This window comes from Bubalus bubalis, chromosome 2 (genome assembly GCF_019923935.1).
Source record: "Bubalus bubalis isolate 160015118507 breed Murrah chromosome 2, NDDB_SH_1, whole genome shotgun sequence".
Classification (NCBI taxonomy): domain Eukaryota; kingdom Metazoa; phylum Chordata; class Mammalia; order Artiodactyla; family Bovidae; genus Bubalus; species Bubalus bubalis.
The window spans coordinates 57,765,662-57,791,179 of record NC_059158.1 but is presented as its reverse complement, the minus strand read 5'-3'; the positions used below and the strand labels follow the sequence as shown (position 1 = coordinate 57,791,179).

The 25,518-nt window shown below is 39.6% G+C and overlaps 1 protein-coding gene and 1 long non-coding RNA gene across 5 annotated transcripts in view; both read left to right on the top strand.

Moving 5' to 3' along the window:
• NAB1 (NGFI-A binding protein 1) overlaps positions 1 to 11,256 on the top strand; it is a 54,820-nt gene extending 43,564 nt beyond the window's left edge. For 2 of the 4 annotated variants that reach the window (XM_006047445.3, XM_006047446.3), the window contains 4 exons: positions 2,725 to 2,814; positions 4,453 to 4,615; positions 7,041 to 7,157; positions 8,709 to 11,256. In XM_006047445.3, the coding sequence (XP_006047507.1) occupies positions 2,725 to 2,814; positions 4,453 to 4,615; positions 7,041 to 7,157; positions 8,709 to 8,797 (459 nt within the window). In that variant the 3' untranslated portion in view covers positions 8,798 to 11,256. Of the gene's footprint in view, positions 1 to 2,724; positions 2,815 to 4,452; positions 4,616 to 7,040; positions 7,166 to 8,708 lie in introns of all 4 variants that reach the window. The other 2 variants (XM_025273276.2, XM_006047447.3) reach the window with 2 other exon arrangements.
• Positions 11,257 to 22,757: 11,501 nt separating this feature from the next.
• On the top strand, positions 22,758 to 25,253 carry LOC123330533. Its single transcript, XR_006546524.1, has 2 exons — positions 22,758 to 24,237; positions 24,798 to 25,253. It is a non-coding gene; the product is annotated as an uncharacterized LOC123330533 (long non-coding RNA).
• Positions 25,254 to 25,518: the final 265 nt, after the last annotated feature.

Sequence of the window (25,518 nt, the reverse complement as noted above, 5' to 3'; positions counted from 1 at the left end):
GTCTTGTAATTAATTGTAAATAATTGTAAATAATGTTGCTACGAACACTGGGATGCATGTATCTTCAAATTAGTGTTGTTTCTTTTGGATATATACACAGGAATGGCATTGCTGGGTCATGAGGTAGTTCTGTACTACAAAGCTACAGTAGTCGAAACAGTATGGTATTAGCACACAAAAATAGACAAATAGATTAATGAAATAGGGTCGGGAGCCCAGAAATAAACCCACACACCTATGGCCGGTTCTGCAAGAAGGAGGCAAGACTATAAGGTGGAGAAAAGACAGTCTTTTTAATAAGTCATGCTGGGAAAACTGGATACCTACATGTAAAAGAATGAAATTAGAATATTCTCTAATATTATATACAACAGAAAGCTCAAAATGGATTAAAGACCTCAAGGTAAGACCAGCTGCTATAAAACTCCAAGAGGAAAACATAGGCAGGACATTCTTTGACATAAATCATAGTAATGTATTATTTTTTTGTATCTGTCTTCTAAAATAAAGGAAATAAATGCCTCTGGTTAGTTTCACAAAGGTGGCAACTCAAGGATTTTATGGTTCTGACATAGGCTTTGAAGCCAGTGTCTGTGGCTATAAAATGAGGGAACTCGAGGGTTGTTTGTGGGATAAAATGAGACAATACAAGTAAAACACAGAACATAGTTAGGAAACTGGTTGATTGTAGGCACCTGAAAAATGATAGGTGCTCTTACGGATGTTATTTTCTGCTGGCTTACCTCATTGAACTTTCGAATTTAAAGGAGGATTTGTTAAAGATAAAGCTGGGTTTTAGGTCTAAATAAATTCTTAGGTGAAAAGTGGAATGACTAAGAAAAGTGTGCTTTTCATTTAAATTATATACACTTGTATAAAATTCATTCTAGTTCAGTTAATGATTGTATTCTATGTATTCCTTTAAGCCCAGGGTCCTCGATCTTGTACAGGCGTAGAAAGGTGGCTATTCTTAATTTAAAAAGGCTGATTATATATCAACCCACCATGGAGGTACATAAGACTATTTCAAGATGTTAAATTTATTTTCTCTTGACTCTAAATTACTTTATTTCATGTCTATGAATTTTTTTAAAATGGACAATTATTAATAATTATTAGGAAATGAATTTTAGTAGATGCAATATTTGAAAACATGAGATTTGCGGAGGAGAAATAATTTTTTGAAAAGACCCTGATGGGGAAAATATGAATCAGTGTTTCATACTTGAAATTGTATAAATAATTTGTTATTATTACATCTTTTTTTGCTGTTATTATATAACAACTTTAGTTTTTCATTATTTACCCTACAAACATAAAGCTTTATCAAGCAAGGAGAAAAATGTTTTGGATGTTAATAACAATATCTGTGAGGATCTCTTGAGTAATTTTTAGTAGAGTTAGTAAAACCATGTTATCATGATGTTTGTGGTTATAAATTTTATATGGAGCACTAAACAGGCAAAGAAATTTGATAAAATTAGTAAATGGATTTGCATGTATATAATATGTATATATGTATGGTATAAAATGGAAATAAGTTGAAGTGTTACCCAAGAGTAGAGTGCCCCAAGTACACTCTACTTAATATAAGAATAGATATAAATAAGTATATATAAGAATACCAACTGATACATTTATTCAGTAGTTATTGTATGCTAAAGGCAATATCTCATTTGCTTTATCTCACAACAGCCCTGATAGATAGGTTCTCTTATCCTGATTCTCCATATGAAGAAACTAAAGTTCAGAAGGGTTCAGTTACTCATCCAGTGTCATGTAGCTAGTAAGTGGTGGTGGAACCAGAACACAGGTGCAGGTCTTTCTGATTCCTCACCTCATTGTCTGTCATGTGAAATGGTAAAGGAGAAATGTTAAGTCAGCCTGGAAGAATTCTGCAGAAATCTGGGTTGGAAGTTTACTTTGGATCTTTACCACATTACGTGTAACAAAATAGATTCCAGATAGGTTAGAGAGTTAACATTTAAAAAACGAAAGAAACAATAGACTAAAGCTTTAGAAAACTAGAGGGGAGATTTGAGTTGGGTAGATTTGAGTTCCTCTCAAATCTCCAAAAGAGAATGTCTTTTGAATTGTATAGTAACAGAAGAAATCACAAAGTAAAATCTAAGTGTATATTCAGTGTAGCTACATTTTTTGGACTATCAAAACAAAAATATAAATTGGCAAAAATTAAGAAAACAACACCCAGTACTGGCGAGGAAAACTGTCATACGTTGCTTGAGGAACACATGTGATGGGCATAAATGATCATCCTTTTGTACCAGTTCCACTTCTGGTAAGCTGTTGTATTAGATCATCTGAACTATAGAAAATGTTATTTCCATGAAAGTATTTTTCATAAAACCAAAAATAAGGCAAATAATCTAAATGTCCAATATGAAGATGATGATTAAACAGTCAGACCATCAGATGAAATGTTATATAATTATTATCAGTGATCATAAAATCTGTGTTTCAGTGTAAAACACTGTGAATGTATAAACTTTTTTATCTTTTAACATGTATGTTTTATTGAGGTTGCAACTGTGGAAATAAGGTAATTAATTGTACCATGAAAGACTGAAATGAAGTATTGTTTGTTAAAATCTTAATCTTGATTATTCAGGTATCAGGATTAAGGTGGATTTCTTTGCTTCATCTTCTAAGTTTTCAGTAATATGGTTATTTTAAAGTAAAAAGTACATATTCTTTGACCCACAGGATGGGTTTCCAGATTTCCAGGACTCTGTGCAGACACTCTTCCAGCAAGCTAAAGCTAAGAGTGAGGAGCTCACTGCTCTTAGCTCACAGGTAACGTCAGCTATTAGTTAACACTTCATAGGCGCTTCAGTGGGTTAAAAACTCAGTGGCCCCTTCAGCTAGCTTCAGTTTTAGATTCAGTTTCATCCCAAGACTAAATTTATTCCTGGTTGTTTTTACTATGTCATCTGATCCGCAGTTGTATCAACAGGATAGCAGTAGCAGCTAGGTTTGGTCTGCTTTGTGAGCAGAACCCAGTATCTGCTACTTGTTTATTCTTTGAAGTTTTGTAGGAAGTAAGACAGATTCTCTACTTAAGAAAACTCCAAAGCAGCAGCTTGATACCAGGAAAACAGCCATGTTGACTCTGTGTGTATTATAGCTGTGAGATAAAACAATTCTAGTTCTCAGTAAAATAGTAATAGTCAACATTGTTGCTATTGTTGAATCATTTCAATTCATGTATAATAAAAAACTAATATGTACTTTCAGGTGCTTTCACTACTAAGTAATTTTATTGTGTACACAGAAATTAACGTTTTTAAAAGTCATTTTTGCCTTTTAGTAGGTACTGTAGGTTTTATTCTTATTGATCTTCTCACTTCTAATGACCAATCTGCTTTTGGTCAGATTTAGTGGTGCCAAGTTTTGTGTTTTCATGTGGAGAAAATGAAAAATAAATTTTCCTCTTCCAGAAATCTTATTGAAATTTTATTAATTAATAAATGAATTAGAAGTTACGATTCCTTTTAATCTGGTTTATTTGATTGAGAAAAATAGTGTAAGCTTTTATTCTGGTTTATGAGTAATTTTATGTGTTAGCATATTTCACCTATTGATTTTTGCTATTGTGAATCAGGATTATTGTAACTAATTTTATATAGCACATTCCTTGTATGAGCCGCCTATGTATGAATCTTCTGTGTAGCATGGCAGCGATTCATTTCTGTGCCTTTGGACTATTACCTCCTTGGCAAAATAGCACAAATACAGTGCTCTGAATATCACACACAGGTAATTTAGAACCGTGCCTAGAGAAGGGACAGATAAATTTATATGTCAGCCAACTAATTGTGTATTTTAAAACATGTCATTTGATGAGTGGCTGGAAAACACTGCAGTTTCATTCCATGATGAAGATGAAGATCCTCGTTGGCACTGAGGTTTTTCTGCTTAATTTGCATTGTTTAATTTTAGTGGGAGGTGTGTTTGTCTTGTTCTTCTAGACAGCCGTTTTACACCTTTTCTCCCCCAAACATACTGTCATCATATCGGAGTTTGTGTAGTGCCAAATCCTAAAATAAAAATGCCAAGATTTCACCCTGTGTTAGAAGCAGTTTATAGCAGATGGTGCTGTTGCTCTGAGGTTCTTTTTAAAAGAAAAATCTTTACAAGGACTTGGTACCTTGGAAGACAAAGCTAAGGTTATTCTGCTTTTGAACTAGAATGGAATTCTCTTTATAGGATTGAGCAGAAAGCTTTTTTTTCCTTTTGTACAAAATCCAGCATTCTGTGTTTTAACATGATGATATAGACATCAGTGCATATTTATGGAACATGTATACCACATGAAGTGTGAACTAATTTTAATGAGTACTAAATATATTTGCTGGAGTCTGAAATTGGCATCTTTAAACCATTAAAAAATCTAGGATGTTTTAGTTATTTTATTTTCGCTTTACTTACTAGCAGCCTGAAAAGGTGATGGCAAAGCAGATGGAGTTCCTCTGCACCCAAGCTGGCTATGACAGACTGCAGCATGCCGAAAGAAGACTGTCTGCAGGGCTGTACAGGCAGAGCTCAGACGAGCACAGCCCTAACGGCGTGACCTCAGACAGCGCTGAGGGGCAAGGTACATCCTTAGAGTGACCGCGCCTTTAGTGCCAGCTGCTCGGTGCACTGTAAACAGAAACAAAGAAACAAAAATGCTATTAGAGTTCTCTATCAAAATGTTTAAATTGTCCCTTTTTCTAAAGAGGAAAGAATTCTTCCTGCAGTTTTAATTTGTAGTTTTTTTAACCTTGTTGTTTAGTTGCTAAGTTGTGTCTGACTCTTTGAGACCCACATGGACTACAGCGCTCCAGAGGCTCCCCCGTCCTTCACTATCTCCCGGAGCTTGCTCAGACTCATGTCCTTTGAGTCGGGGATGCCATCCAACCATCTCATCCTCTGTCATCCCCTTCTCCTCCTGCCCTCAGTCTTTCCCAACATCAGGGTCTTTTCCAGTGAGTTGGCTCTTTGCATCAGGTGGCCAAAGTCTTGGGGCATCAGCTTCAGCATTCGTCCTTCCAGTGAATATTCAGGGTTGGTTTCCTTTAGGATGGCCTGTTGTGATCTGCTTGCAGCCCAAGGGACTCTCAGTAGGCTTCCCTAGCACCACAGCCCTAAACAAGAGCTGGCCCGTGTAACTGACGTGTATTTCGTAGAGGGTGGATGGGAATGGGAGATGTAAATAGTATCGATCATTTTTTCTCAAGAAATGAATTCCATGGGAGATGTTGATCGTTTTCTGAAAGGCTAAAACTGTATTTTTTTTAAGACTACATAAGCAGATTTGTCTGAAATTTGTAACATTTGGCTCCTCAGAGAAGGTGGTAACTGTGTCTAAAATACTATGACAAAATTGAGATTTGAAGAGAGTATAAGAAGGGAAAGACTTGTAGAAATGTTATCTTCAGGCTTCACATTGTTCTATAGACTCTGTGAAGATACTTTGTGTGGCATATACTTTGGAAATTGTTCTCTTAAACTCTTTAGATGTAAAAGGCTTTGCTTCGTGATTATTTTTTTACCATTTTTAAAATTACTTCATTTGTATCCACACATGAAGAAAATTCCCAGTGACTGTCATTCACTCATTCAGCAAATATTTGTTTATACCTCCTGTGTGCCACACTTCTAGATACTGAAACTGTAGCAGTAAGTCGGATAGACCCTGCTCCCTTGGAGCTTATGCTTGACTGGAGAAAGATGGATAGCATCCAAGTATCAGAATAGATCCTCTAGTTTGAAATAGTGACAGTGTTTGAAGAAAAGCAACTTTTTTATGTATTACTGTTAGACTTTTTTAGAGAGTGGTAACTATAGTCAAAAAAGTAAGATTTCTAAATAGGAATACCATCCTAACCAGCCTTCTTCAACTATAGAGTAAAACATTACACGTTAGCAGATCAGAGTAGTGGTGAAGAACATTCTTCCTTTAAAATATTACAGAAACTTCAGTGGAGGTCTTTTTTTAACTTCTGCAGTCATCCTTAACAGTTAAGATTAGAGTTAAGAAATGTTAGTCACTCAGTTGTGTCCAACTCTTTGCAACTCCGTGGACTGTACTCCACCTGGCTCCTCTGTTCATAGATTCTCCAGGGAAGAATATTGGAGTGGGTCGCCATTCCCTTGAGGGATCTTCCTGATGCAAGGGTCGAGCCCAGGTCTTCTGCCCTGCAGGCTGATTCTTTACCATCTGAGCCACCAGGGAAGCCCAAGAGTTAAGAATCAAAGACATTAATGAAAGATTTGATTACTCTCATTTGTGACGCCAGAATATTCCAGTGCAGGTCAGCAGTTTGCTAAGTGTGATGGATTTAGGTTTATGATAGGGAATATGATTTGGTGTATGAGACATTTTTTACCATATCTGTGCTAATTGCATCTTTTCCTGGCTTTGCCATAGGTTTTGCTGTTGTTCTAGTAATTGGCAATTGGCTTGACCATCTCTGTGTCTGTGTGTGAAAGTGTTAGTTGCTCAGTCGTGTCCAACTCTTTGCAATCCCATGGACTGGGGCCCACCAGGCTCCTCTGTCCATGGGATTTTCCAGGCAAGAGTATTGGAGTGGGTTGCCATTGCCTTCTCCAGGGGATCTTCCCAACCCAGAGATTGAACCCAGGTCTCCTGCATTGAAGGCAGATTCTTTACCATCTGAGCCACAGAAGAGATTTCTGTGTCTATAGTATTTGTTATTATGTGGTTAATGACCTACCTTGGTAAAATGGTTGCACTAATAAGAAAATGCCTGGAAATCTCAGTCTTTTGTTTCATTTGTAATTAGCTTGTCGAAATGTCCTGACAGAACAATAAATTGTGAGACTAGCATGAATTGCCATTTTATCCTTAAATTATTATCTTAAATATTTCTCCAGCTAGCATTTAAATTCTTCAGTGCCTGTTGACTTTCCATACTTATTTCTTAAGGAGTGTTGAGGCAATCCATGGAAACTTATTTTTAAGAAAGCCGTGATGCATTTTTAATTATTCATATTCCTTTTTTTCTTTTCATTAGGAGAAAGACCTTTGAATCTCCGAATGCCTAATTTACAGAACAGACAACCCCATCATTTTGTGGTGGATGGGGAGCTGAGTAGACATTACTCCAGTGAGGCAAAGTCGCACTCATCAGGTGAAAATGTAGGATGTGATTAGAGGGAGTAATACTTGAATAAACTGTATTTTGATTTTCATCTCCTAACTTCTATTTATCCTTCCTTAAAAGGGGGTCATTGCTAATACTGTTACTGGTCAGTTTTCTCACCTTGGAAATAACAGATTGCCATATTAATAGCCAGTTTTGTTTTGTTTTTTGAAAACATGATATTCCAAAAAATAGACAGGGAAAAGCTCTTTAAGGTTGAGATTATTTTGATTACCTGTTACATGAATGGTGGTTTTATGCAAGATTGTAAAACAGGTAATAAATGACTGGCTTTAGATATCATATTCCCTTTTCCAGCCTTTCATAATATGAAATTGATTGATTATATGTTTGCTGTCATGCTAAGAAAACCACTTGTGTTTTTCTAAAATCTGAATTTTTCATGCAGCTGCATTTGGGGGGTGATACTTGTATCTCAGAAGTAAACTGAACTCCATAAAAGGGCAACTGTTTCTCGTATAGTCTGGTGTTTTCATGTTTTTATCCAAGTAAAGTGAGTTAGAGGTAAAGGTATTAGAGACCAACACCATTTGAAAAAAATCCAGTATTGTTCAGTCTTTGAGTTAAAGTAACTTTAGGAGTCACTTGAAGTCAGTTGTCTCATCTGTAAAACATAATTTCTGCCTCACTGAACAGTTAGGAGGATTAAAAGGATAACCTATATGAATTGCCTGGCTGATAAGAATTCAGTAAATGGTAGCTCCTATTACTCTTTGTATGCTGAATTTCTGTACAGAGAGGGAAATTCATAAAGTCAACTTCCTAATCTCAGATAAGCTATAAATGTTGGTTACCTTTCTAGAATCCTCTTTAAAGTGTATATGCGTATGTGTGTATCCCCCAGTATTAATACTTCACATAAATAAATACTACATTTTATTGTCATTCTGTAGTGTGTGTTTGAGGTTTAAATAATTATTCTTGTAACTCTTAAGGAATGAGTCCTTATGAAAAATAGAATCTTCATTCTTTTATCCCTGTTTCTCCCACGTTAAGGTTTTGTGACTAGAGAAACTTAAAAGCAGTCCTGTGTTTAAACATGAAAAATGACTTTCTGCCTCATGTCTTCATTGGTAGTAAATATTTTGGCCAGTAACTTTGTTGTGTGTGAGCGACCAGTTTTATTTTAGATATTTTATTTATCACTTTGGACCAAGCATTAAATAAAAATCAGTAGGTTCTATATGCTGTGTGCTTTACATGCGTTTTGTAATTTAGGTCTCATACTACCGTGTATAGATAGATCCTATCCACATTTTATAGATGAAGACACGAAAGCTTAGAGAGATGTGTAACTTGCCTAGAGATGTATACAGCTAGGAATTGGTAGAAATGGAGTATAAATCCGGAATCCAAAATCTTAGCCACAATTTTATAAACATAAAAATTTTGTACGGAATTGCAGTTACGAATAGTTGATACTGCTTGTTTTGGGGTTTGAGTTTGGGGTTTTCTTTTTGTTCTTGTTGTGACCTTTGATGTAAAATATCAATATATTTTGTTTCCATTTTTCTACAGAGAGCCTTGGGATTTTAAAAGACTATCCTCACTCAGCTTTTACTTTGGAAAAGAAAGTCATCAAAACAGAGCCTGAAGATTCAAGATAGCTGTGGTTCTTCCACTGTTCTCTGGAAATGGCATCAGAGTTAAGGATAGTGCTCCATCATAGAAATAAGCCTTAATAACCAATGTTGCCTCATTCAGCACAAACAGATTTCATAGCCAAAGCATAAGGACTGATGCAGTAGTCTGTGGAAACCAGGAAGACAAAACCACAGCCTCAAAGGAGTAAACTGAGAGAATGTTGCAATCTGTAACAGAAATACTGATCCACATTCCCCTGTAAGTCATTTTATGTGGAAAGGCTTACAAATTAATACTGTAAGCATTCACTATTTAAGAATGTACAATGTACTTGTATAATTTATAGAAGTAAAATCTAGGTGTTGAGACCTGTTTGGACCAATAGATGTGGATAAAGTTTATTTTACTTGAAATTTCATTGTCTGCTTTAAGTGTTTTACGTAAATATTATTGTATGTCAGAGTTTAGAATCTTTGCAGTCATAAAAAAGAAAGTTTAAAAGTTTAAGTGATGTAGTTGTTGGCAAGGTTGTAATGACTTTGGAAAAATGGAAAGCAGATACTCAATTTAAGCCAAGGAAAATGTTGTAGTTTTAATACCTGATAAAACTGATTTTGTTTAAATAGGAAATGTCTCATTTCTTAGCAGTCAGATGTCATTTTTACTGGCATAATTAGGCAATAGTTAATAAATACTGGAGTGGAGTTAAAAAGATGAGCAATAGAGTAGAAAAATCTCTCCTACCTGGTTGATCCAGGTTGCGTACTATGATAGCTACTTAAAGTATGACAAAAATAGGAAGCTGCTCCTTGGACAGAGAACCTGAAACAATGGACTCATGCATAAAAGCCTTGACTTAAACATTGTTTTTTCAGAATGTGTTATGTAGATTAAGACATAGTAAGTTAACCCTAAATGTGATAAGAATGATGACTGTTGACAAAGGCTATATATATAGTAGAGTAAGCACTGTTTTATATCCAGAAATTCCTGTACGTAGAAAATCCTTTCCTGCATACCAGAGTCAGAGAAGCTAGATGGTTCTCCCTGGGGAACATATTCCCATCCAAACTTCACAGTTGTGGACGACCGGTGCATCCACATTTGCAGGCATATTTCTATGGAGGTTGAGTTAACACCTATATTCATTATTTATTTTACAATTTCATTTTTGTATACTTTTCGGATTTATGAATGCAGTTTTTTCTTAAAACTCATTTTAACTTGAAGATCTGTTTTAATTCTCCCTATTTAGTTAGTGGGCTATATACATATATGTGAGAGTGTGCTTAAATGTTAATAACATACTTGCATACTTACCAGAATTTCCCATTGGAATCCACAGTGAAAAACAAATACTACTTCTACCAATGTATATTTTTCTGTTGGTTTAAGAGAAGATTTTTGACAGCTTTACCTCCTTCCTCCAGATTTAAACCCAGAGATTGCCCAGGAGAGTGTGTTGACTTGGAATATGTGTTTTTTGTTTTCAGTTCTGTTCTGGGTCATAACTGAATAAAAATATTAAGTTACAGTCTGTTATATTAAAATTCATCAGCCAGATGTCAGATGAAGTGTCTGCACTGTCGTCTCTGATCACTGTCACATATATAATTCCTTTTTCATGTTGATTTGTAGAATAGCTTTACAGTAGAAACACCAGTAAACAACTTTTATACTATTAAAAGGCTTTTTTCCCTTCTTAAATGTTTTAATTGTACCATAGTGTTTTGCCCACTGAAGAAGCTTTTTATGGACCTTGCAACTTTGTTGCTAGCTTGAGGTTGATAATTGTGGTTGTATTGTTCACTGTATGTAGAAATAGTATGAATATGATTTACATAGATTGTTCGGTTTTTAATATTAGCCATAGAACTGGTTAGTATCTCAGTAGTTTCATGAAACGTTTCCTGTATTCTAATCTATTTTGAGAAATTTTGTGGGTTTTTTTTAATTGTGTCTTACAGGTCAAGTTTGTAGATTTTAATAAGCAACAATTTTTAAAGATGTGGTAATCTTCCAACTAATATTTATCTGTCTTTCACGACCAGACAGGCTGCATCTTTAAATCCATGAATAAGTTTCCTTAAGTATCATCCTTTTCTGGTTTTTTTCGTGCTTAGTGGTAAGGGGGAAGCACAAGAAAAATTTCAGTAGAATACAGTTTTTATTTTGTAAACACTAATGTATTAAACTTGCTATACATTGAAGCAAATAATATATATTTTTATTTGAATTGTATATATGAACTGGATGTTATAACTAGTCGATTTTTTTCATTGTGTTAGAGGTATTTTCACTGAACAAGGTCAATTGGTTACCTCAGTATTACAGCCAATATAGTCCAAGGGACCATTTCTCTCCAAGTCTTGTGTTGTGCTTTATTATGTGAAGTCCTCGTTTCTGTGACTGTAAAAGCTGTCGGTGAGGTGGGATGAGTGCACTTGCTTCCTGTGGCAATAAAGACTTTCTGTGCCTCACACATCTATGTTTATAGAGTTTTCTGCATAGCGTTCTTCGCAGCAGTTCTAGCCTGCCTGTCTCCCTGCTCGTTTGGTCTGGGCTTGAGTGCCAGGGCCAGGGGCTTCTGTCTTAAGCCTGTTACTGTCAGCCGCCTTCATCTCTGTAAGGTTATCGGCAGGCAGGTACTCAGTTTACGCTGGCTGTCAGAATTTGGTTTATATTGTTCTCACAAGAAGGTTACAAAGACATTTTGAAAACTACCCACCGTGTCTAACCAACTGAATCAATAAAAGGGGGAACATTAGGACTTAAGACTGCAAACATACTAATATTTGCAAAGTGTTAATGTGACTCGGCCTCAGTATTAAAGGCTATATATGAAATTGAACTAACCTGTGGTAGAGAATTAGCAAAAGCCCTGCTGTGAAATTGTAATGGGTGAGTTTGGTAGATTAATAGCTTCAGTGCAGAGCCAGTGGCTCGGGTGAGGGTGGAGGCCACAGGAAAAAATATATATATGTAAGACGTGAACTTTGGCCTTTGGGAACCTAATACCTAGTTGAATGGGAATTATTGTCACTCAGATAAAATCCAGATTCCACTGTGTTACAGAGGGATAAATAAGGAACTGACATTTAAGTGAATTCTGTGTTCAGTAGGCCTTATGGGAGTAAATGCTTTACAGGTGAAAGAAAGCACATTGAGTGAGTGAGGCTGGCGATGAGCCAGGACTGGAAAGATGTGGGGTGTGCCTAGAAAGCTGTGGTGGGCATGCATTTCATTTGGAGGTCACTTTTTTAAGTTACAAAGCTGAATGCTTCAAAATAATGCTTGCCATGGATAATCATTCTTTCGACAGTCCCATTGAACTTGTGAAAAGGCAGTGGCTTAATGTGTTAAGACTGAATATTACTGTCAGCTGCCTGCATTTCTATGAAGTTTTTGGCAGACAGGTACTCAGTTGACTCTTCTGTCAGAAAGAGACTTTGGTTTATATTGTTCTCACTTAATGAGAAGGTTACAAAGACATTTTGAAAACTACCCACCGTATCTAGCCAACTAAATCAATAAAAAGGGGGAACATCAGGATCTAAGGCTTTGCAAACTTATTAATATTTGCAAAGTGTTAATGTAACTAGGCCTCAGTATTAAGCCTTACGCTTTTTCCTGTCCTTAATTAGTAAAACCGCCTGGGGAAAAGCTCTAGGATTTGGTGATTATGAGCACCTAGTGAACCTCTACAGTTTAAAAGCTGAAGCCTAAATAAGCATGTAAGGAATTGCCTAACGTGGTCTGCTCACTTGGCTACTCAAACGTCTAAGTATTACTGACACAAGACGCATTGTGCTTGTGACTTCACCTGATACTGCGCTGACTCTTCAAAAGACAATCAACCGAGGTAGCCACCTAGAGAAACCAGGAGGTCTGTCTCTTACAGGAAGGGAATTCATCAGTAAATAGCTGAAGTTAGAGTTGAGCAAACATTTTTGTGTTTGTAACAGCTTGAAGCATAAGACCAAATATGGTAGCTGCTGTTTAACTAAAAACCACCTTATGGTCCAGCTGTGTGCATGGGTGGTGTTTCAGGGAATCCAGACTTATTTATTTGTTACTATCTGTGGGTGTTCTCATAAATGAGATAATCTTAAGTGGGCCTCCAGACTTAATAAAAGAATGATTCAATGTCAAGAAATTTGTTTTTTATTGTAAATATGTTTAATTTCAGAAAACCTTACTGTTGATTCTTAGTGGCTCTACAAGATTCTTATTTTACATTGAAGCGATCAAAAGCTAATTGTAGTGTTTTTCTTTGAGTATGCAGCAGTTGCAGCTTTAACATCTCTTCTCTGGCCTCTGTTTCTACTGACCTACGAAAAATTTTTTAAAAAGAAAAAACCACCTCTATGGTGTTTTAAATTTTTTGTGCAGAAAAAGCTAATCAGAAATTTATTTTGTAAATTCATTATCAACTTATTAAAGTTAGAATCTGAAAACTTACTGTGTTTTAAGTTTATCTTATAAATTTTTTTCTGTCTGTAAATTTAGCAATTTTTAGGGAACTATGAATAATCGGTTGGTTCCATTTACAAAATTGGTTTAAAAACCCCTTATATTTTTATTCTTTCATACTCTTCCTGTCTTCTAAGGGCCACGATTTTGAATTATTAAAACAATATCCTATTGAATTCTAGGTCTCCTGGTTGTGTCTGTTTGATCACAGTTTCCAAGGTTATTTTTCTGACAGCTAAATAATCTACTTCCAAGTATTGCTCCCAATAAGGTTAAAGGTCTAGTTTTTACCAATTCATCTTAATTAGTGGAAATTTTTATGACATTTTTGTAGCAACTGCATAAAACTCTCAAGGAACATCACAAATGAATTAAAAAAAATACTGATCTTAGTTTTACCACAACATTCAGATCAAATGTTTAGTTATGATCCTTTTTCTGTTTTATTCTTACTGCCTGATTTACAAAATTGGTTTAAAAATCCCTTATACTTTTATTCTTTCATAGTCTTCCTGTCTTTACCTCGAATTTTTTTACTCTACTATATAATTGCTGCCTACTTAAGTTTTCCAGTGTAAGTTCTCAAAAGAATTGTTTTCTTCACAATATCAGAAATAGAGTTAATTGAATGCTGCCATCAAACATAATATTACAAAATGCAGATTAAGTACATGTAACACTAGTTTAAGATGATAACCACCACACAAGTGTTACAATCAACCCAAGAATTTTTCTCATCAGCCTATTAAGAGGGACAGATTTTTGTCAATTTCCTGGTAGTCCCAAACAATTTGGTAATCTACCAAGGCTAGTTTTACTGTGGGTGAGCACCAGTGACGGTATAAGTTAAGATTGTGCTTCATATTTACACATTCTGAAACTTTATGAGTCATCTTTGCATTAAAAGTTTGCACCTCATAAATTTGTGCTTAAAAGTGCCACGTTCAACGCCCACACACAGTCCTAAGCAAGCAAGGCCGTTCTCGTGCAACTGCCACAGACAGCCTCTGCTGACAGGTCCTTTAGGCTCAAGCATGTAGGAAGATATTTAAGTAGTGCACACGTAGGTGGAACCTTACCGGTAACGGGCTCGGCTGAGGATTTTATAGTTTGCTGAGACTCCGTACCATCCTCAACTGTGAACTGTTAAACCAGACATCTGTGGTCTAGCCCCATACCCTGTTATTTAGTAGCCTTCCCAGAAGACAAAGTGATCTTTCTTTTGGTGGCATGTTCTTATACTGTAAGCCCTCCAGCGTCTCATCATTTTAGTTATAATTCTAAAGAAGAGGTACAACACGCTTTCTACCCTTAAGTCTCTGACAACATCATGTGAGGATGTTTTCCATCAGCAGTTAAAATGGACGAGGTCATCCTTTTCCTTTCTGAATTCAGCCAGTTATTCTATCAGAACATGCTCGTACATTGATTGACAGAACTTCTGCATGCATCAGCTAATTCTCAAGTTGGAGCACATCTTTCTGATTGTTATCAGTGAGAAGACAGCTTGACTGATGAGTTAGACCTATCACAGATAAAACCAGATACTTAATTCCAATTCTTAGAGTTTTAAAAAAACATTCACTTGTAAAAAATATATATATATATATATATATATAACTGTGAAATCTAGTTTATTCTCCTTTCCTGGACTGAGTGGAAAAATTCTGGAAGTAACACGTTTATTGAAAGCTCTCAGGCTATCCTTATCATTACAGTTGTGACCTAATTTAATCCCTTTCCACAAACCAGCACTGATTTCCTCTTTTTATGAAAGAAAAACTACATTGAGAGGTTTGGAAGCTCATTGATACCTTGAGAAAAAATTAATTTGCAGGTGACAATTGTTTCTGCTTTGGTTTTTGTCCTTAATGAAAGAAAAGCTCTGTGCATTTAAACCCCAAGGTTGCCTCCAGCTCCTTTACTGGACCAATGTGAGGGGTCCGCCGAGACAGTTAAAGAAGGTTGAGGAAAGCAGCAGCACCGGAGCTGACAACCTCAAATACAAAGATTGTTACTTTGTTTCTTAAATGGACAGGCTTCAGAGAAATCATGTGTTGTTTTGTTAAGTATTTTCTTAAAACTCCAGGGTTCTCTAAATAAGGCAAAAATCACCATGAACATTTTTTAGTCATGTGTCTGAGAACAAGGTGACTATAAGAACAAATTAAGATATGGCTCCTGAACGTGAAACATTTATAATACTAAACAGATGACATTATTCAGAACAAATTCAAAGAATAAGAGGATTACAAACAGCTCACATCCAGACCCATACTCCGCCGTCACTCCATGGTGTGTGTGCCAGCCCTCATGGAGGCTGCTTGCGGGGGCAGGGGTGGGGAGGCAGGCCAAGAGCTGACGGACACACTGAGTTTGACAGGCCCTCAGTTTGTCTTAGTGGAGCTATTTAGGGTGGAAACAAAGTCTGGGGACCAGGTAAGTCTGGAGCTCCAATCAAGACAGGGTTCATGGATTTGGGCGTTAAACTGGTGTCTCATAAATGGTGGTTGACGCTCTCAGAGTGAGAGAGCACAGAAATAGGAGAAAGTTAGAGTCCTGGGAAATACTAACACGGAGCAGGTGGGAAGAAACACAGAGAAGAGCTGCCAGACACGCAAGAAAGGGCAGTTAGAAGAGCGGAGAGAGAATTAATTCATCCAGGAAGCTACAGAGGAGGTCAGCAGTCATGTCAAAGTAGGTGAGAGTCAAGTAGGATGAGAAGAGGCTGTTGGATTTGATTGTTAAATAGGTCTTTGTTAACCTTTTAAGAGAGTGGTACCAAACAGGGTAATTGGGGGGGGTGGGGTGGGGAAGAACTGATGAAACTGTTCAGTGCGATTCACCAAAGTAAAACAACATACTGATCAAAGTAATCGAGTGTGAAAATTAGTAGTGACCTTGATTCATGGCATTTTTCATTCAAACATAAGGTTTGAATAGACACCACATTCCTGCCTCAGCACAGGCTAGACGGCTTTACTTGGGGCTGTTTGAAATCGCACTCACTATGCAAGCCAGAAATCAGTGTCCCTAGATCACTTAAGCCCAGCCCAACCCCCGTCACAGCCCGCACCTCAAAAGGCTGAAGTAGAGGGACTTCCCTGGTGGTTCAGTGATTAAGAATCGGCCTTGCACTTCGGGGGACGTGGATCTGATCCCTGGTCTGGGAACTATGATACCACGTGCTGTGGAGCAACTGAGCTCCGCACCTCGACTAGAGAGAGTCCCTGCACCACAGTGAGGATGCAGCGGAGATCCCACATGCCACAGCTGAGACCCGATGCAGCTAAATGCTTTCTTTTTTTTTTTTTTAATTAAGAAGAAAGGTTGAGGTAGAGTCCCACAACACCTGATCAGGAACTCCAAACTTCACAGCAGAAGAGTTTGATAGAAAACATTTAGGTTTTTTTGTTTGTTTTTCTATGCATCTCAGTAATGCAAGCTTTTAACTGTAAACTACTAATGACCCGTGATGGAAAAGGGTAGAATGTTAGGATCACCTGCTCTATTCCCCACATGAACCTGGGCCCAGCAGTTGGTGACTTGTCAAAGGACTCACAAGCGACAGGTGACAGCCTCCTGCCCCGGCGAGCCCCCGGGCCCCTGTCTCCCTAGTCCGGTGCTCTCCTGCACCACCCTGCCTCTCCACTAGGTGAGATTTTTAGTACTTCCCTAAACAAAACAGAGATCTTTGTGCTGTTAGTGGCCAGAGAAAATTCAGGAAACATGAATTTGAGTTCTGACTCATCTACCATTTATTTGCCACTGAGTCACTCATATCTCTACATCTATAGCTGCATTTCCATCATCCAGAGAAGTACAGTTTGGTACTTCAAAGCTGAGTGCTACAGATCAAGGACTGGGGGGTTCAGAGAGTCTCTGTTTTATAAATGGTTTAGTCTTCAGGCAATGAAACATTCAAACAAGTCATTAAAGCTCTTTGACCTTTAGTTTCTCACTTGTAAGAAGTGGATCATGAGATGCTCTCCAGACCCCAGGGCTGCAGTGAAATTATTGCATATAGAAGACATAGAAGAGTGCTAAAATAGTCACCAACTTTTATAAAGTGCAGACATTGCCTTATGTGATTCCATGAGTATCCTCAAGAATCCAGGAGGCTATCCTAATAATGTTTAAATTATTGCTAATATTTACTGAGGAAAAAGTTATTAGGGTCTGCAAACTTTCTTTCCATTAAAGAACATCTTTGCTTATTTGTTGCAAGCCCACTAAAAAGGCCTTTATTCTAACTCCTGGGAGCGTCAGTCAGGAAGCAAGGGAACACTGAGTAAGGTTAGGGATGCTGGACTCCAGTCCTGGATTCTTCTCATATCTTACTGTGTGACCTGTCAGATCACACCTTTGCTGTACCCTGATTTCCTCTTCTGTGAAAAGAGAGTTGGGCTTCCATGGGTTGTTAATTCTTTGTGCCACATATCCTTCTGATAATGTGATTGATTAAGTGTATTGATCCTCTTCTCATAATGCACCCAGGCCTTAACTGTAGCATAAATTTCAGTGGACTCAAAGCCTAGACAAACCTAGACAGCATATTTAAAAGCAGAGATGTTACTTTGCCAACAAAGATCCATCTAGTCAAAGCTTTGGTTTTTCCAGTGGTCATGTATGGATGTGAGAGTTGGACCATGAAGAAAGCTGAGTGCCAAAGAATTGATGCTTTTGAACTGTGGTGTTGGAGAAAACTCTTGAGAGTCCCTTGGACCGCAAGGAGATCCAACCAGTCCATTCTGAAGGAGATCAGCCCTGGGATTTCTTTGGAAGGACTGATGCCAAAGCTGAAACTCCAGTACTTTGGCCACCTCATGCGAAGAGTTGACTCATTGGAAAAGACTGTGATGCTGGGAGGGGTTGGGGGCATGAGGAGAAGGGAACGACAGAGGATGAGATGGCTGGATGGCATCACCGACTCGATGGACATGAGTTTGAGCAAGCTCTGGGAGTTGGTGATGGACAGGGAGGCCTGGTGTGCTGCAGTCCATGGGGTGGCAAAGAGTCAGACATGATTTAGTGACTGAACAACCACACAGTCTAACCTAATACAGAATGGACTCCAGGTTAAGAATCCCTAACCTCGTTGGTCTCTTCTAGATTTAATTGTCTAGGAAAGCTCTGACCAAGATGTCTGTGTCTATTTTGGGCAAAGATAGCATTCCATTTTCAGTTTTTTTCTTCATTAGAGTTCAGCCTGGATCCTACAGATGACAGGAGATTTCTGGCACAATGCCACTCCATAAGTAGTTGAAATTTGTGAAGAAAAGGATCTGAAGTCCTCAATATTATTTAAAATGGGAACTCCTGAATCTGTCATCCCATATCTTAAGCACAGATAATTTTGGGCTCACACATCTAGGCCAGCAACGAAAATACAATGGCACTTTATATAACAAGTTCTTAAATCTGTTCATATTAAAAAGAAATTGAAGAACAACTCCCCTTTGCTTGAAAAGATACATGCAAAGGCAATAAATAAACTTGGATTATGTTCTTTTTTATATATTACCTGTTCTGAGAATCGGGTGAATAGGCGACAGACCACCTTCTCTATCAATTATGTCATGACTACAGTAAGCTCTTGGTTGACTGCAGAACAGCCCGTTCAAATCAGTGTAAGCACATAGGGAAGCTTTTTGAAGAATACAAGTATATCCCAAGGAATCCTGGACGGGATATCAGTGCCAGCTCAGGAGGGCCCAGGGCCCAGGAAGCTGAGGGTTCAGAAGTGAATTTGTTTGTTTCCAGCCTCTCAGAGAAGCTAAGTGTTTGCTAGTTTCCCCTTCCCTCTGCACGTCTACGTTGTCCCACTAGCAGCGTCTGCCTCAGAATACTCCTGGCCAGCTAACCGCAGCAGTGACTTTCCACCCAGACCCCAATCAAGACTGATGGAGTCTGGAATGCTCAAATTCCCCCCAGGGATATTTGATTGCTCCAGCTTAAGGGAGGAGAGTCATGAGAGCAAAGTTTCCTGGTGGCTTAGACGGTAAAGCCTACAATGTCTTGATGACAATGACGGTAAAGGTCTACAATGTGAGAGACCCGGGTTCGATCCCTGGGTTGGGAAGATCCCCTGGAGAAGGAAATGGCAACCCGCTCCAGTACTCTTGCCTTGAAAATCCCATGGATGGAGGAGCTTGGTGCAGGCTACTATCCATGGGGTCCCAAAGAGTCGGGCATGACTGAGCGACTTCACTTTTACTTTCCCTGAAAAGAAGGTGTTAGGAAGAGTGAAAATGATAGGTAAAGGAATTGACTTTTATACCTAGCATATTTGTTGTTCCTGTTGTTTAGTTGCTAAGTTGTGTCCAACTCTTTCGAAACCCCATGGACTATATAGCCCACCAGGTTCCTCTGTCCATGGAGTTTCCCAGACAAGAATACTGGAGCGGGTTGCCACTTCCTCCTCCAAGGGATCTTCCTGACCCAGGAATTGAACCCCTGTCTCCTGCACCACAGGCCATTCTTTACCGCTGAGCCATCGGGGAAGCCTACCTAGCGTGTGGCAGACCTCAAATCAAGGCGAAGGAATCAACAACATCAGGAGCATTTGATAGTAGCTGAGGATGGATCACTGTCACTTGCTCCCAAGGTCCCATCTCCCTCACGCTCAGAGGCAGCCTTTATCTGGAGAAGACACCCATAGCCCACAGCTACCAGTTAACATCGGGGAGCTAGTCTGGTATGTCTGTATCTGTTTCCAGATGGATCCCAACACTTGAGGTTTTTTGTTACAACCACATTCTGAAATCTTCATCAAGAAAATGTTAACCACAGAGTTGCAGAAATAATACAGACTTTCCTAACAAAAACTGTAGGACCATTTAACTACCTATTAATGTTTTAAAAATTTTTAAGACAAAAATGTAGATTAACTTTGAAACTATAAAACTGTATTTGTTATCATTGTTCTGGTTGCTAAATATCTAAGCTCATTTGAGCTAGCTTAAGGAAAATTAGAAATTTATTTTAGAAATAGAATGATGTTTAAGAATATGAGGGTAAAAAGGTAGCTCTAACTGGGCAGGAACTAGGAAACTGATGAGCATCAGGAGCCCACATAGTCCTCCTTCAGCTGTCCTCTCTGCTTCTCTTTGTATCCCTGCCAACGGGCTTTTACCTGTTCCCTTGTTCACAAAGTGGAATATGACCTCCAAGAATAGTGAGTTTACCCACTTCGGAGGTGATTGAAATATGAATTTGTGTTTCTGTTTTGTACTTCTGCTCCTCCAGAGCCATCCACACTGCCTCAAAGAGAATTAAGAACGTTCCAGACAGTATGCAAAGACAGTCAATGCTTGCTTGCTTTTTTTTCCCCCCACAAAATAAGCTCTTTTTGGTCAGAAACAGTAGCTGAAACTCTTTTTGGGAAGACTTCACATTTTAGAGTAGTTTAAGATTCATAGGAAAATGGAGAGGAAGATGCAGAAGTTTCCTGTACATTCTGTCTTTCTCCCCCTTTCCCCAAGGAGTTTTCCTTCGGGCAGGTTTGGGTGGGGAGGATTTGCAACCAAATGAGGGTGTTGACTGCCAAGAGCACAGGCTCGTGGCTGCCAAGGGGGTGAGGGAATAGAAGGAAGATGGATTGGGAGTTTGGTATTATATATAGAATGGGCTTCCCTGGTGGCTCAGAGGTTGAAGCGTCTGCCTGCAATGCGGGAGACCTGGGTTTGATCCCTGGGTCGGGAAGATCCCCTGGAGAAGGAAATGGCAGCCCACTCCAGTACCCTTGCCTGAAGAGTCCCATGGACAGAGGAGCCTGGTGGGCTACAGTCCATAGGATTGAGCAACTAACACATATATAGAATGGATAAACAAGGTCCTACTGTATAGGGAATTCACTATCCTGTATTCAATACACTGTAATAATGGAAAAGAAAATAAGGAAGAGTGTATTGAGCCTCTTGATGGTAGAGCATGGTTCGTTCTGGTGACACAGGAGCCTATAGGGCAGTGGGAACTTGGCCTTGGAGTCATGGAACCGTTTGACCACTCCTGGGCAGCGTAGAGATCTGGATCGAGTGGGCCTGGCACAGTAGCACTGGGTGAGGGCATCCGTGGTGGTCAGGGCCCCAGATTCCCAATATGGTGGTGGGGGCCACCGTAGGAATCAGCACAGCCAGGCGCCAAAGTGCCTCCTCTGCAGGGGTAATTTCTCGAATATCTGCCCACAGTAGACAATTGCCCTTGAGTATTTCACAGAAGTCTTGCAAAGAAGCCAAAGTCTTCATGAAGACATGCATAGAAGCCAAAGTTTTAATTTGAATGGGGTCAGTTTTGTTGAAAGAAAAAGGGATTGTGAGAAATGAAAGAAAAGACCTTGTAGGAAGCAGGGTATAGAGTTTATATCCTAAAAATAATACAGTGGAAAGAAGCTGGAATAAGACCCTGAGTGTAACTGTCCCTTACCCCCAGAAGAAGGGAGGCAGGTCAGTGAAGCCCAGGATGAGGGACCAGGACCTTCCAGGATCCACATAGATGAAGGCAGAGTTGGCCTAGAGAAGCTCTGAATACCTTAGTCAGCAGGGCTGGGAACCACGTGGGAGATCCCAGCCAGGCCCGCAGATCGTAGGTAACCACTGGAGTGAGCCCACACTTGTCCTTGTTTCAGGGACCACAAAGGTCTGGCCTCTGTTGCTTTGCTGCCTGTAGAGGTCCTTCTGCTGACAGCAGCTAGTACATCACATCCCTTTGGTGCAGAAGGGAGCCTCCTGGATTCAAGAATTTAAGGATATCCATCTGATCTGCCCATGTGGGCCAGCCATTTCAGTGGAGCAGGACATGTCTAAGTCTCTCCCCACAGAGGGTGGGCCCTGACCCCAGAGGTGGGGAGTGACAGAAGGAGGAACGGGATTGGACAGTACTGGCCGTGGAGAGCGCGACCGCTGCATAGGACCACACAGACTGCTGATTTCTATCGCCAAATTCAGTTCCAGATTCCCAGGGAAGGAGTTCTGACTGGCGTAGCCTGGGTCAGTTGTCCACTCCAGCCCAACTCACTGTGGAAAGGACGGTAGAGGTTCATCCACTTAAGGTGGGGGGGGGGGGGTGCATATTTTAGCGGGATGTCATGAACCAGCCAAATACTCCAAAGTGTTTTCATGTGAAACCCTTTACACAGTTATAACTCATAGAATCAGATCATTAGACAATATGTCAGCATTCAGACTTATAAAATATAATCTGTTATGAACTATTATGTAAGCTTGGACACAATATTTATTTTTCCCTCCCAATTTTTTCACATAAACTCTAAAGATAAATGTGTGTGTGTGTTTGTGTGTGCGCACACTCAGTCAGTACGCTCAGTCACTCAGTCATGTCCAACTCTTTGGGACCCGTTGGTCTGTAAGCCCGACAGGCTCCTCTGAACTTGGAATTTTCCAGGCAAGAATACCAGAGTAAGTTGCCATTTCCTACGCCAGGGTATCCTCCTGACCCAGGGATCAAACCCTAGTCTCCTGTGTCTCCTGCATTACTGGCAGATTCTTTACCGGTGCCACCTGGGAAGCCCATAAGTGTGTTTGTTTTTGTATGTATAGATGGTATTGATTATTTTAGCACAGAAGTTGATTTTTCAGTTTTAGTTCTCTGAATGATTGGCCTGTCTACTGACATTTACAGATGTGTTAAGATAAAGAGAATCATGGAATATTAATGATGAGTTTTAAGAAACCTTACAGACATAAACTTTAACATATCTGTAAATGTCAGTAGACAGGTGATCAGAGAGCTGGGACTGAAAAATCAACATCTGTGCTAAAATAATCAACACTGTCCATCCACACAAGCACACCACACACCTTCTCCGCGCCTGCACAGCGATGCACCACGCACCCCACCCACACTGCCCACCCTCAGCCCCCAAATATATTCATGTGCTGGAGGTTGCTGGCTTCCTTTTCTCAGAGTCCCTGCCCTGAAACTTAAGAGGGCACTTTGTGGGACTGATGGGCTGCGGTGCAGTGGGAGAAGGCTGCGGAGGGCAGAATGGAGTCTCTTCCACACCCTGCGGACTGTTTGGGGTCCTCTGTGTGGTGAGCGGTTGGAGGCTAGAGCTGAGTATGTTAGTCAGGAAGACTCTGAGGCTTCGGGTACAGGCCAGCTGCTTCAGGAGCCCAGATGACAGCAGGGTTGGGGAGCTTGGCTGCGGCGGCTCTGGCAGCCGTGGGAGCCGAGCCTGCACCCTGTACAAGGCCTCGGAGTTCTCCCAGGCGGGCCACAGGAAGAATTCTCTCAGCAGCCTTGGGAGGAGATGATGTAAAAGAAGCGGGAGGAAGCAGGCCCGGGACCCATGTCGGGTAGTACCGGTGTGATCTGGGGACGCGTTTGGGGCTCACTGCCTGAAAGCCAGGGCCTACACTGACTCAGACAGGGGCTGACGGTCGTTAAGATCCCTAAAACCTCATCTCCAGGTGTTGGAATTGTGCTTCCCTAAAAATGTCACATGTTGAAGTTTTAACCACTCCCCCAACCCTGGTACTTCAGAGTGTAACCATATTTAGAGATAGGGTCTTGAAAGCGTGAGTGTTAGTCCCTCAGTCGTGTCCAACTCTTTGCGACCCCACAGACTGTAACCCACCAAGTCTCCTCCGTCCATGGGATTCTCCAGGCCAGAATACTGGAGTGGGTGGCCATTTTCTTCTCAGTGATCTCCCCGACGCAGGGATCGAACCCAGGTGGCCTGCGTTGCAGGCAGATTCTTTACCATATGAGCCACTAGGGAAGCAGGGTCTTGAAAGAGGTAATTAAATTAACGTGAGGTCTTCTAGGTGGGCCTTCCTACGACTGCTGTCCTTCTAAGAAAAGGAAGTTTAGACACAGACACAGTACAGAGAGGAAACTGTGAAGATGCGGGAGCAGATGCCCACCTACAAGGCAAGGAGAGAGGCCCGGACCAGGCCCCTCCCTCACAAGCCTCAGAGGAAGCCAACGCTGCTGATACTCTCATGGCGGACAAATAGCCTCTAGAACTGTGAGTGAATACATTTCTGTTTTAAGTCACTGAGTCTGCGGTACTTTGTTATCAGAAAACTAACATACCAGAATGTTGGTTTCCAAAGGAAATTTCCTCTGAATTCTATGGATTTTCTAATATCACAGATGGAAAGATTCATTGAATCATAACTCTGGCTTTTTAGAGACGGGGAGAAGACATTAGTATTATCCATGTAAAGCTAAGCACGTTGCTATAGAATAGAAAGAAAGCTACAGCTTCAGCCCAGCTAGTGACCGATGGCCTTGTAGGTAGCAAAATGGCCACATTTTTAAGTGATTTTGTAACAGAGTTCTCTGAAACAAACCAGTTGACTGTTTAATGATTGACTCCTATGTAATTTCCCACAACCGAAACTATTTGAAACTCAGAGCTGGTTTAAAAGGTAACTAGCTTGTTGACCATCTTGCGACTCCAGTCAATAGGGATTCACGTGGACACACTGGACCTAATTGGGAATATCATGGTGGTTAATTAAGTAGCTCCTTGAATAATAGGTTAAATATAACTTGTCTTGCTCCTTTGATGTTCTTGGGTAGAAATACCAAACAGCAATCTCTGTTGAGAATCTTGCAACACGTAAATGCACGTTGCGCCATGCAATTGTAAATTGGATATCAACCATGAGATCAGCTGACGGTCTCCTGAAGTCTCAGCCAGCCAACACTGTGACACCTAACACTGCAAGGCACCATGCTGTTACTGAGAACAAGTGGTTTGCTTTATCATCTAAATTTTAAAACCTTCATAGGACTCCCAGGAAATGTGCTATTTCAAAATACTGCAGAAGAAAAGTGAAGGGAGAGGGACCCAAAACAAACAAACAACTACAGAAATGTGGACTATTTTGGCCAAAACGTTTCAGTCTTGGTTTTTGGCTACAGGAGTAAATCCCTAAATGAATGTTTCTTTCTCTTGCTTATGTAAACATTTTTTTGTGTGTGCAGAATTTCATTTTCTGAGTATGATGTGGAAAAATCAAATAAAACAATGTTGGATGTCTTCTGTGTCAGATAATGACTCTGAAGATTCTATAACTGAAAGCTGATTGAAGCTAGAATACTGTGCTTCCCTAAATAAAGCAAATTCCAATGGGTTCAGCAAAATAAAATTTGAATGATGTTATTTGGCAGGAATGATTTTAAAACTATAAAATGTGAAAATGTTTTTACATTCAGGTCATGTAATCAATTCTTTTTAACATAAAAAAACACAGCTTTTGCTAATAAATAATAGTTTATTCCCATTCCTACTAAACAC